At 47.2% G+C, this 14,150-nt stretch overlaps 1 protein-coding gene across 1 annotated transcript in view; it reads right to left on the minus strand.

Moving 5' to 3' along the window:
- Positions 1-13,620, minus strand: part of LOC142487971 (uncharacterized) — a 60,023-nt gene extending 46,403 nt beyond the window's left edge. Inside the window, exon 1 of the mRNA XM_075588201.1 lies at positions 13,371-13,620. Coding sequence (XP_075444316.1) covers positions 13,371-13,391 — 21 coding nt within the window. The 5' untranslated portion in view covers positions 13,392-13,620. The remainder of the gene's footprint in view (positions 1-13,370) is intronic.
- Between the last annotated feature and the right edge of the window lie 530 nt (positions 13,621-14,150).

Here is a 14,150-nt window from a genome sequence, read left to right on the forward strand (position 1 = left end):
GTAGCTGCATAGCCTGCCTGCCCTACCAGGATGTGAGTACTTGTATATTTTTCAGGAGAACCTGCCAATGAGACTGATGGTGAGTGGGTTGCACCACACACCACCTGTCTTCAGGAGGATAGTACCCATTATATGACACAATAGGTACTATATCAATTGTTAGTACCCTGGTACAGTGGTCTGGCTTATCATTTTGAGATATACCTGCATTTGAGCGCTTCAGCTATTTTCCATATAGTTAATAAATAAACATCCTACAAAAGAGTGGGGGCTTTTTTACCTTCTTCAGAAACAAGGTGTCCCGCTAAGCTGAACCACAGCACTAAGTGATGGGGACCTCCCAGATCTTCAGATATTACATTTTGAAACCCCCTTACATTCTTGTCCAGGAGAAACAATATGGCCGCTGGAGCAGCCTCACCTTGGCAAGCAATAGAAAGCTGTGACATCATTGTGAAAGGTCATTGGAGCTTCTGATCGGGTGACCCTGCAGCCATCTTTGTGTTTCCTTGCAAGTACTCACAGAAGTAAAACATTATATATATATAGAAAGCTGCAGGGGAGGGGTGTTCCTTGGAGCTTTTAGTGCTGGAGATCCCCCAAGTTCGTATAATGTAAAAAAAAAAAACTACAATTACATTTGGGGGTGGGGGAAGAGACTGCTGCTTTCAGACATTCTTGCAAAACACAGGTATTCCTCGACTAACTCAGCCACATTTACCGCCTTGCATCCAAGATCAACTTGTAGGTCATGCTCCGTGTTACATACGCACTCATATTGCTAGACTATATTACAAGTAATGCAGCTGGTTTACTACCCTTGTCAAGGCCCTGATCAAAGCCTTTTTTTGTATAGCATTATTGCTGGTTGGGCAGATGTCTCTCCTAACCCAATCTTCTACATTGTGGTCATGTGATGGTCAGATTCCAGAACAGGGGAGCGCAAAGATACCCCACTGCACCCCCCTGCTCGCACGCCCCTCCCTCGGCGTCAAATGATGCCCCCGCGGCCTCGTCGAAGACAAGGAAAGGTATGTTGCAGAGGCCTCACACGATCCCCCGGCATTCATTTAAATGCCTTGGGGAAGAGCACAGGCCTCTGCAAACGCCGCGTACCCCCCACCCCCTGAAAAATCTTGCGTCCCCCCAGCTCCAGAAGTGCACAGAAATAAAACATAGGGCCAAGGAGGCTGACTACTAAAACGCTGAGCTCTGGAGAGAAACGTAGTGACACAGTGATCAATAACCTCCCATTCATGTCAAGGGAAACACACCTTTCACCATATTGTATGGGGAACTCTATGCCCAAGTACAGCCTCACCTAGGACCAAAATCATACCAATGGGAGAAACGGGGTTAATAAATTAAAATGTGGAATGTTATTTTTATAAACTAGATAAACACCCACTTAGATAGTAAGCTCTCAGGGAAAGGATGGACTTGAATGACATTCTCGCAGCGCGTCTCGGACTTTATCTCATTGGCACACTTAAATATAAATATTCTTATTGTCGTCACAATACCATTACAATATTCAGTATTTTAATAATCAGCAAAATAAAATAAAAAAGAGGGGGGGGGGGTGTTAATTTGAGTTTTACATTTGCCTTATCTATGAAGCCAAGTGGGATTAAAACTAGGATTAAAACTATGAAGATTAAAACTACTGGGATTAAAAAACTATGAAACCAGGTCTTAAAACTAGCCCTGGTCAATGAAGTGATAAAACAATAAACATGTTTAGATATTAGTTCCTGGAGGGGGTTATCCAAGAGAAGCTGTTATCCAATTCAAATCAGTGATTGTGGGGTGATTAAGTCATTACTCAAGACAACAGTTGTCAAGACGTGTATACACAGAAATAGCCTTTATGCCAGAACCCCACCATCAAAGGGATCGTAAAATTCCCCCTACCAGGCCAACAAGGTGACAAAGTAAATATTACACCCCCACAAACACATATACCTGTGCACACAGGAAATACCGGGGAGTGTTTGTCAATCAAGTATTTGCTTTTACTTTAAATCAATCTCACCTTTGCCAGGGAGCAAATAAAGACTAGGAAGGCGTGTAGGAGGAGCGGGGTTTGCCTGCGCACACACAACGATATCAGACACAAAGGGAGCAGCCAGAGGAGATCATACCCCTCCCAAGTCCCCGCCTCACAAGAATCATAAACAAACTCAAAATATTTTAAAATACTTCTTGGTCATCCGGATTTTGGTAAGGTCACTGGCATTAGCATACTTTGGGCCTAGGAGGGTCTGCCCATTTAACCCCGTTGAGTGTGTTTATACCCTTGGGTGCTGATGAAATGTGTGTTTTTTGCTGCGAGCAATATTAATGCCACAATGATAATATTCATACTACTGTATATACCTAAACAAATCGTATTCTTTTTTTATTTATTTTTACGGCAGATCCTGTGTATTATAATACTTTATAATAATTTTATTTTATTTTGTCCCCATTATACAGAAATTCCAGCCCAAGTGCTAAGAAATGCATGAGCGCTACATGACCCTCTGGTTTAGGCAAGGTGTGTTTATAAAAAAAAAATAAAAAAACAGATCCCAGTACTGGGGCTATACGTGTGGGTGCAAGAAAGTATATTACATTGTTAAATATTTTGTGTCAGATACCAGATGTCACTATCAGGGTCGACCAAACTACCAGGGATCGCAAAGAACCAGGCAGAATAAGGATTTCATAAACCGGAGTATAAATCAGCCAAAGACAAAAAGGTAGAAGCACATTCACAGAATGCAGGTACAGATGCAGCCACCAGTATTAGAACACTTACCTGGGAAATTCTGGGGCAGTCTCACAGTAAATGCCCCAACTTTCTGTGAGATTCTTAATGGCCCATCGGATTAACACAGTGAATGGGACTGCAGGGACCCCTGCTGTGTTAATCCGATGGGCCATTAAGAATCTCACAGAAAGTTGAGGCATTTACTGTGAGACTGCCCCAGAATTTTCCAGGAAAGGAGTTCTAATACTGGTGGCTGCATCTGTATAACTCGCCGAAACACAGGGAATATGGGGGAACTCCTAGCTAACTAAGAGTATGGAGCTGCCTAAGCAAGGTGATACCCTGAATGTTCCTAAACTATCCGTCCTGTAGGGCCCCCCAGCTTCCATCCTGAAACATGGTAGTCTGGGTGCCTACCAATCAATAAAAAGATGGTCTTTGTGACACCAATCATAGCTTGAGGACACGCCCGGGACAGACCAAATCAGGGCTGGGGGAGGTGACCATACTCTAGAACAGCCCATTCAAGGGTGAAATTTGACTTGTGGTTTCCTGTTTAACTTTGTGTAGCCCTGGTAAGAAATTGGGCTATATGTCTATCCTCCTACTGGTGTAAGCCCTGCTAAGGGCAGGCTGCCAGTAGTTATCATGGGTTTCCCCCGCTTCAAGCCCTGCCCTGATTGGTGGAGATAGACCCCTGACTCTGTGTGGAAGGCAAGAGACACAGGGGAGGGGCCTGCTGACATCATGATGGGTGGGGCTGTCTAAAGTTAGTTACCTGTTCCTGTGAGAGACAGTGGAAGTTGAGTTCTGTCCTGGGATCAGAGAGGAGTGTGTTCCAGGAGAATGCGGTGTCACAGTTGGAGAAGCTCAGGCCAGACTGAGTAGAGTTGATAGAACTTTGGTGGACCAATGCCCCTCACCCTGCCTAAGGGGTGAGGGAAGAGCTAGCCCAACCCTGAGTGTCTGTACCTTGGGGTGGAGGCAGGGAGCAGTGAGAGCCCCAGACAGCCATCCTGAAGGGGTACAGTCTGGAGAAGGAGGAGGAGGAAGAGACCACTGTACATGATCTGCTATTGCTGCTGTGAGCTGTTGTGCTAATAAAGAGACTTGCTACTTTTACAAAGAGACTGAGACTGAAATCTCTCACCCCTGGGAGGGGTTTTTCTGGGAGGATTTCACCCTACCCTGATAGGGCTCGCCAGAGATGGAGGCGCTGCACCACTAGAAGATGAAGGCAATAACCCCAGAAGCCTGTCCCTGTTGTCCCCCATACCATCGCGGGAGACTCAGGCCCTCCTGTTACCAGCAGGTAACACTCATACACATGTAGCCAGCCCTCAGTACACTCTAGGGGTCCGATCTGCGAGCGGGGGAGGGGGGGGGAGAGATGGGTTACATTTGCATATCTCTCCCTGTTCACATATTCTAAGAAAAACAGTTAAAAAACAAGGTCTGTGGTTAAGCTAAAGTAGAACATAAGCATTTTTCTGCAAACACCTGGTTTTACCCACAATACATTGCTATAGCAAAGCCTGAAGTTTTAGTCTACACTAGGGAGTGCGGGAAATTGGATCTTACCAATGACAATCAGACTAACGGGGCTAGGACCCAGGCCCTGATTCCTCATTCCAGCTCCAGACCTCCCGCTGGGATAGGCTCCATGCTGTCTGGGACGAAGCAACACCTCCACTTGTGAAGTGAATGTCCTACCAGCAGGTGGGCAGGCCTTTCCCCAGCTCACCATTGTTCTCTAAGCACAGCACCTGGCTCCTGACAAAAGATGGCAGTTGGTTTCAATGTGGGCTGGCCATGCTTAACTAATGACAGGCCCGGCACACAATTAAATCCCATAGAAATACACACCACTTACATATACCTAATTACAAAGGCAAATGTAACACAGCAACAGGTGGCTAAACTCAGGTTACACGTTATACTTAGGCCGGCATCCATCTTGTGGCTTAAGATAGCTACTGAGGCCCAGGCCAATCATGAAAACGAGAGGTAACTCTCAATGTATTACTCTCTGGTAAAACATTTTTGTAAATAAATACATTTGATCACCATCTTGATGGGTAGGGGCAACTAGAAGACATAACCTTTAAATGTACGATGTCAGGCTGCCCCTAACGTCACACCTGGGCGGGCACCTTTAATTGGCCATGTGATAAGAACAAGGAGGGCAAAGGTTAAAGACGTGTGAAATATTTGTGCACATTTGCGTTCGCTGCGAATTAATGCCGTTCACTGCTGGGAAAAAAAATAAAAAGTGAGGGGGATGCAAAGATATTCAACCTCATTAAAAAAAACGCAAACATGAAACCGACTTTCGCCATGACGCTCCGGGAAATCTGGCGTTATCAGAAGTTGACAAATGTCACACTGACATCTAGAGAAAATATAAAGACGAGATCTTATTTTTGGCCTGAGGTATCGATCCACTGCACTTTCCCTCTAATGTCTCCCCCTCACCCCCAAAAAAAGAGATGAATATTTGCTTTAGGCATATAGAAATGTAGTTAAAGCTGCAGTTCAGGCAATATCCTGCATGTGTGTTTTTTTTAATAAATCAGTTCTGTAGTAAGAAAAAATACTTTTTAGCATTTTCTGTTTTAAAAAAAAAAACAACTTTGAAAGACCAATTTTCTTGTATTCTATTTTAACAAGCATGCTTGTTCCTATAGCAACGATTTACATTCCCCATATTTAAAGATGTCGCCAAACTTTGCAGATCAAAAGACGGAGAACGAATTGACCGGCAGCTATGCAGTTCTTTTTAGGTAAGTAGAGATTGCCCACATGAAACTAGTGAAGTTAAAAAAAAAAAACGGGAGCCTGAACTGCAGCTTTAATAGAGCCAATTACATTGCCAAAATGTTTTTATTTACATTTTTTTAATGAGCTCTGAGGTATTGGTCCCTGAACACCTGTAATTTACTAATTAAAATTCCGCAAGTTCTAAGCTCTACACCAGGAGCAGTCCAACTCCAGTCCTCAACGGCCACCAATAAATAGGTCAGGTTCTCAGGACATCTCAGCTTCAGCACAGCGGGCTCAATCAGTGGCTCAAGTCAAAGACTGAACCACCTGTGCTGAAGCTGGGATAGCCTTAAAACATGACCTGTTGGTGGCCCTTGAGGACTGGAGTTGGCCACCCCTGTTCTACAAACGATGTAGATATATCAAAAAGGAGCCATTTAGTTAACATTAAACACCCAGAGAGGTGCACCCAACACGCCAATAGATATATATGGTGAGCCAAGGAAGTTTACATAGAGAACTCATTAAAATTATTTAATTAGCAGTCACGTTAAAGTTATATTACGCAAGAAACATCCTATTGATATTGCGTGTCACATAAAAAGCACATCCGGGTATACTGCAGGTCACCAAAGCATCCAATGAAGATAGCATACACAAAGCATGGCAGCCTGTCCCCATCCAATGTAATACAATGAATCTGTGCGGCCATCACAAACAGGCCAGAAAAGCCGGGCTGTAATGCACGCAAATTAGTAATGATCATCATTTATATGTCAAGCGCCAACATATTCCCCAGCGTGGTACAGTGTTATATGAAAATTACACAAACAGAATGACATACCAAATAAGGGCAAACACGCGCATACGAAGAGGTAATGAGGGTCCCGCTGGTGGGAGGTTACAGTCTCTAGAGCAAGGGTTCAGGACAGGTGACAGTGTGGCTCAGCCGTCAACTGAGCCACCTGTGCTGAAGCAGGCATCTCCTTAAAACCTGACCTGTTGGTGGCCCATGAGGACTGGAGTTGGCCAGACCTGATCTAGAGGGAATAAGGGGCAATGTTGGAACAAAAAGGTCAAGTGGCTGCTCATTGCAGGACGGAGTGTGGTCCAAACGCACTGCTACACCCAAACACCCACAGGAAGTGATGCATATCCCCTTATTAGGCTGCGATTATACAGGCCGCGCTCATCGCGAGAGCCTGTCGCCCGAGTCATGTGTGATTGTGAGGGAAGCGATTAGGGAGGAGGGGGGGGAGGGGCGGATGCGGCACGAGGCTGGTTCGCAGTGATCGGCTGAACCGCCCACGTGACTCGGCCTTCGCTTGAAAAAGACAAAAAAAAAAATTGCCTTTTCAAAACGAGCTCGGGCCATCGCGCCATCGGGCTGGCGAGCGCGCTGTATAATCGCGGCCTTAGTGTAGTAAAGTAAAACACTTGTGAAAAGGAGTAATAGTGTCTCACATGAATAGTCCCAGAGCAGATATGTAAATCCACCAAATAAAACAGCCGATATTAAGGCAAGAGACCACGTTTTTTTTCCTTCTTGTCCTTTCCAGCGCGGGATTTTAATCTGATCCGTTCAGGCAAATATAAAAGTTAGAAATATTATGTGTACGGGAGTTTAAAATTGAGTTTCCCCACAAAGGCCAGCGCAGTCTAAAAGGTTGCCATGGTAACGTCGGAAGCTAGCTATTTTTTTTCCCCTTGGTTCTCAGTGCATATATAAAATTATTTTTTTACCCAAAAAGCCCCTGATCATGGGGCAGAAATTCTCCCACTAGATTGCAAGTTCCTGGGAACAGTAACTTGCACACGCCTTGCATTATTTTCCCCTCGCACCTTGAATATTTCCATTGCATGTTGCAAAGTGTTATATTCCATCCCCGTTAACCCCTTCCCATACAACGTACGTTAACCCCTTCCCTTACGTCCGTTAACCCCTTCCCATACAACGTCCTGTAGCTGTTTAGAGTACTGTATGCATGAGAGACCAGACTTTATACCCAAGCTTTTTTACATGAAACTATCGTATCCGTGTCTTCCAATATGCTCCTTAGGCCGCGCTTATAGCGACGGCGACGCGACGGTGACGTCAGGCTGCCGTTACTTTAAAAATTAAATTGAGATTACTTTCAGCGATCGCGACCAAGCTGTCGCTCCACGCTTACTATAAGCGTGCGGCGACAATGCAATTGTTTTGACGCGACACCGTTAGTGGTGGCGATGGCGACGTCACCACCAGCGAAAGATGTAATTTGATTTGAAGCGACTGTCGCCAGCGATGTCCCCAAAGGGGGCGGGCCGCGGTCTCTGATTGGTTAAGGCCTGGGACATAGTGGACTTGAAGCTCGCTGAGGCGCGCTCCTGCTCTGCCTCGCCTGCTGAAAATTGAACTTTTTCCTGTCCTTGCAGGCGAGGCAGTGAGCGCGCTCGGGGGGCGGAGGCGGAGCGGGAGGCGGGGCTAGTCCCCCGCTCCCATTGGATGGGAACGGTCACGTGACCGCTCCTCTGCTTCCCCGAGCGGCAAATTTCAAACATGCCTGTCTCGGCAAAGCTTCTCAGCCTCCGCACACATCAGCGCGCATGCGGAGGGGGAAACTATAGCCGCGCTGATGACAGATGCAGGGGCTTTGTGCATCTGCTCAGCCCGGTTCAGCAACGTTTAAACTCACTATGTCCCAGGCCTTAGAGACATGTGGCGACTGTCTCTAAAAAAAATCAAATAGACCCGACTACCAAATTTTCAGACGCAACGTCGCGCTTACTATAAAGCGCTGGCGACAGAGTCAATTGATTTGTTTTGGAGCGAAGTTGCGTCACCGTCGCAAGCCACTATAAGCGCAGCCTTAGGCTGGGGCCATAGAGGGGGTAGCAGGGCTGAGGCGCGCTGACGCTCAGGCTCGCCTTCTGAAATCTGCGCGATTTCATCCCCATGCAGGCGAGCCAGCGTGCGCGATCGGAGGCGGGAGACTGAGTGAGGCGGGGCAGTGACGTCGCTGGGCCAATCGCCCGCGACGCACCAACGTCAACGTCATGTCGCCGACGTCACGGCCTCGTGACGTTGACGCTGCTCCGCGCTGATTGTATGTTTTCAGCCGACAGCGCGCTGAAAAACAGCTTGGCTGTCGGCTGAAAAATCCAGCGCCTCAGCACGCCTGCGGACGCTCGCGTGAGCCCCCTCTCAAGGCATCCTCATTGAGGATGCAGGGGCTCAGCGCGGAGCGTCCGCACGGCTCAGCACGGCCTGTCCTCAGCACGGCCCGAATGGTCCCTGCCCCCGCTGCCTCCTTCCGACAGGGCTGACTACGTACTGTGACGCGTCAGCCGGCCGATGCTGCAAGATCCTAGTGATTTTTGGCGCTGACCTGTCACGTGGTACGCGAGTCAGCCAATGGGGAGGAAAGGAGCTAGATGGGAGGCGCCTTGGGCGGGAGCAGGGAAGGAGCTGCGGGTTAAAGTGTATGTGTGTGTGTGTGTCACCACCGATCAGATCCCGCCCCCCTCCCACTCCCTCCCACTCTGGCTCCCTACAGACCGCATATCGCGGTCTGTGTCTGTCAGCGCCACGCCTGTCTGCCGTGCTGACTGAGGGAGAGGGGCCTTAACCTAAGGCCGAGTCCATAGAAGGACAGGCCGTGCTGAGCCGTGCGGACGCTCCGCGCTGAGCCCCTGCATCCTCAATGAGGATGTCTTTAGAGGGGGCTCACGCGAGCGTCCGCAGGCGTGCGGAGGCGCTGGAGTTTTCAGCCGAGCGCCAAGCTGTTTTTCAGCGCGCTGTCGGCTGAAAACATCCAATGTGCGCGGAGCTGCGTCAACGTCACGGCGCCGTGACGTCGGCGCCGTGACGTCGACGTCAGTGCGTCGCGGGTGATTGGCCCAGCTACGTCACTGCCCCGCCTCCCTCAGTCTCCCCCCGCCTCCGATCGCGCCCGCTGGCTCGCCTGCATGGGCATGAAATCGCGCAGATTTCAGCAGGCGAGCCTCAGCGTCAGCGCGGCTCGGAACTCCTCATCCCTCTATGACCCGGGCCTTAGGCTGCGGCCCCGCTGCCGCTGAGCTCGCTCATGCTTGGAGAGTGGTGATGTCACCAGTTCACCAAGCATGAGCCTTCGCTGTCCTGCAAAATTTTTAGAGCAGGAGTGGGGGGCGTGTTATTGGCTGTATAGGGGTTGTCTGTGTATCCCTCTCCCCCCTCCCACACACCCAACAGCAGTCCGTTTTGCCCCACACACACCCCCCCCCACACACCCCAGCAGTCCGTTTTGCCCCTCACCCACCCCACAGCAGTCTGTTTTGCCCCTCACCCACCCCACAGCAGTCCGTTTTGCCCCTCACCCACCCCTCTCGGCTAGAAATCCCATGTTTGTGTTTGCAGTAGAGAGGGCATTAGAACACGCCCTCTCTCTTCCTATTGGTCAGAGCAGTGTCATGTGACCCTGCTCTGATCCTGAAAGTATCTCTGCAGTGTCTCCTCAAGCACAAAGCTTGGGAGAGCGTGCGGGCACGCGCATGAGCGCGCGAGCACAGCATGAGAGAGAACGGGAGGATTCCCATTCACAGAGGTAAGCGCGCTAAGCGCATAGCGAGCTCAGCGGGGACTCAGCCTTAGGCTGCATCCATGCTGACGCTGGGCGCTTTTACTTCAGTGAATGTCAATCTGCACGGACACGCTCAAAGGTACGTACGCTCTCCCAAGCTTGGCGCTTGGTGATACAGATCAAACTGATTTTGAAGCGCGCTCAGCAGCAGTTAATGCACACAGCGCCGCCACACACACAAACACACACACACACGATCCACTCCCCGCGCTTGCAAAATTATGCAGCACAGCGATCGCTCACGCTTGGAGAGCTGGTGACGTCACCGCTCTCAAGCATGAGTGCGCTCAGCGGCAGTGGGGACGCACAGGCAGGAAGCAGGTGCTCTGCCGGGCGATTCGTGGCTGGCTAGGTGCGCGCGTTTCTGGGGGCGCAGCCCAGATGTCACGGAGCTGGTTCGCCCTCAATGGGCGAACCGCTCACGTGACGCGCGAGCGGCAAATTCAAATTTGCTTGCTTGGCAAGCAGGTAAGCGCCGCGCATGCTCAGGCGCTTGCTCACACACATTGCCGCAATGTGGTTCATCGCTGCCAGCGTGAGCGCGCCCGCTCAGCGCCACCCTCACCGAGGCCTTAGGCCGAGTTCAGACAGGCTACTACACGTTCACGCCTCTGTCTGCCGGCCGATGTGTGCTCATCCCCAGCAGACAGAATGAACCGACTTGGAGGTGGGACTACTCAGCCATTACATTTAAAAAAGAAACAAAGAGTGTGTGTTTGTGATTGGCTGGCGAAGTACACGACGCGGCTGCCGCTTGAAATAACAACTTCAGTTGTCTCCTTCAATTGCAGCGGCGTCAAAGCTGTACTTCGCCGCCGCGAGTCGTTTTCTGTTTGAAAGCTCACACCCACCAAAGCGCAAGAGTGGCAAACGTGAGCGTCGCATTCTGTTTGCACTCAGCCTTAGAGCGTAAAATCTTGGGATTCCGTACGAAAATTATATTTAAAAAAAAAAATTAGTTTCAAAGTTTTAGTGCTAAAAAGTTGTAGAGACCTTCGTAAAAACGTGCGTCGTACGCATAAGGGTCTTTGACTTCCTTTTAAAAACGCAGAACTATAAGTCATATGTATGAATTTTAATGCATCGCATACAATGTAAAAGAAACCAATTTAAAAACATTCTGTTTATATTAAAAGCAGAATAAGGAGCACGTTTGTTTACTACTAGTGTTAGCAAATATAAAAATTAGTGTAATATTTATAGTAGCCACGCGGTGAAAAGAACACATCTTATTAACCATCCGTGCTAGGCCTGCGTCAAACACAGAGCATCTTAATTCTGCAATACAAACATTTCTGGGGGTGACGCTAGGTTGAACATGGTGGACGGCTTTGACGCAGATTCAACTTTTCAATTCAATTTCTTTGGGTGCACAGATGCCATTTGTTTAGTACATGCAACTGACATCTGTGCGCCCAACGCCTTCCATTTCAGCGCACTAAAAACGCGGAAGGCACACATTATAAAAAATAAAAATATATATATATATATATATATATATATATATATATATATATATATATATATATATATACACACACACACACACACACACACACACACACACACACACACACACCCCGGCCCATAGAAGCGCAATATAATTTGTGATTTTGATGCGTCCAGAAAAAAATGCCATTGGCGACGTTTGGTACGTAGGCCTCTGTTTCTATGTTTCTTTAGCACTTACTAGTTCAATGCTCTTATATTAAACTATTTAGGCATTAGTGCTTCTAGGAATATTTATTTATTTATTTTATTTATAAAAATGTTTTACCAGGAAGTAATACATTGAGAGATACCGCTCGTTTTCAAGTATGTCCTGGGCACAGAGTTATAAAAAATACATGGTTACGATAAAAGAACAGGGTTATACAGGTAATTCATAGACATTTCATGGACAGATAAAGTTGGAAAATTGGGTACAGGGGATAAAGAATATATGGCGCAATAACAGCTTATTCTGACACTGAAGCGTATAAGAACAATCCGTGGATGCTGTGTAGCTAGAAACTATTTTTTCCCCATGACAGGGATCTGATTAGTTATGCATTTATCACACGCCCCTTACTCCCCCATTGTGAGAAGGGATCCCTCATTCCCGACACAACTCCCCTATACTGGGTCTCCTTTTTGGACATAAGGATCTCCCTGTTGCAGTAGCTTTTACCCCATCTAAACCTCAGCGGGATCTGCCTCTTGAAAATAAATGACATTTCTCTTATTAGTGAATCCATTGGTTGAGAACTCATACATACAGCACACACACTATACAAGATAAGATATACAGGAGCAGGGCTTTTTGTGGGAGGACAGAGTTAAGTGGCAATAGATAAACACATTGGCTATCACATCTTATTTTTATTGTAGTTTAGATATCAGAGGCATTAGAGATCTGGCACATTTAACCTGCAAAAAACACCACAAGAGCAATCTAGCCACTGATTATATAACACATGCACACACAAGCAAGATAGCTGCAAATATATATACACACAATATTTCTGTTGGGGGGAGGGGGGCTTGCTCTTGTGTAGTGATTTGTTATATCACTACACCAGAGCAAGCTAGCCAAGCCAACCCAATATATATATATATATATATATATATATATATATATATATAATTAAATCTCACTACACCAGAGCAAGCTAGCCAAGCCACCCCAAAATTTTTTTATATATATATATATAATTATTAATTATTATTATTATTATTATTAAATCTCACTACACAAGAGCAAGCTAGCAAATCCCCCATTTTTTTTAAATATAACATTATATATATATATATATATATATATATATATATATATATATATATATATATTTTATATTAAAAAAATGGGGGGTTTGCAAGCTTGCTCGTGTAGTGAGATTATATATCATTACACAAGAAAAAGGTAGCAAACCCCGATAGATATATATATATATATATATATATATATATATATATATATATATACACGAGATATATACACACACACACACATACACACGAGAGCTAGCTATACACACACACACAGACACACACATACATACATACATAGATATATATATCTATCGTGGGTGTATAATATATATATATATAATCATGATATCTATACACACACGAGCAAGCTAGCCCACCCTCCTAAAAAAAAAAAACCTCCCCCTTCCTCTGTAACCAGAGACAGGAAGCCTGACCCCAGCCTGCAACACACACAAAGCAACACAGCCAGGCACAAAGCATGCCATCAACAACTTTACTACCTGACAATCCCCTTCAGACATCTTGAGTCCTGAGTGTGCACAGGGCCTGGCTGGGTCTTGCACACTCTTCTCTTGCACACACAGCTCTCTCCCCCCTCCTGCCGCTGCTGCTTTGCATCTGCTCCCCTCGCTTGTCTCCCTGCTTCTGAGGTTGCACCCAGCTTGGCTCCCTTCACCCTGGGTGGCTGCTGTGTATGTTGGAGCTGAGGATTGGAAGAAGGGAATGAGAGAAGGGAAGAGGGAGGAGGAGCAGCAGGAGGAGGGAACATACTCGCTGATGCCAAATGCTCTGAGGAGGAGCCTGTGCTCTGGCACAGCAAGAGAAGTTACACCGAGAGAAAACTCACAGCACAATGACAGAGAGAAGTCACTGCAGACCCGTGCTTTTCATTCTTTTTTTTCTTGTTAAGGAACCCTAAGGGAAATGCTGAGAAACCCCCAATTATGTCTAAGGCTGCGTCCCCCCCCGCGCTGACGCTGACCATGCTGTGCGCTCAACGCTTTTACTTCTTGTACTCTTTATGTTGATGTCCCCGCGCGGGTACGCACGCTCTCCCAAGCCCGGCGCTTGAGGAGACGAAGAAAGAAAAGTGTGTTTGAAGCGCGCTCAACATGCTCCCACGCGCGTGCTTGCAAAATAGACAGGACACCCGGCGCTTATGCTTAGAGAGTTGGTGACGTCACCGCTCGCAAGCATGAGCGCGGTCAGCGCCAGCGGGGACACAGCCTTATAGTGCGTCTGAGATCAGATGTATTGTAAGGAACCCCAACCCTCTCTAA

This window comes from Ascaphus truei, chromosome 2 (genome assembly GCF_040206685.1).
Source record: "Ascaphus truei isolate aAscTru1 chromosome 2, aAscTru1.hap1, whole genome shotgun sequence".
NCBI classification, from domain to species: Eukaryota; Metazoa; Chordata; class Amphibia; order Anura; family Ascaphidae; genus Ascaphus; species Ascaphus truei.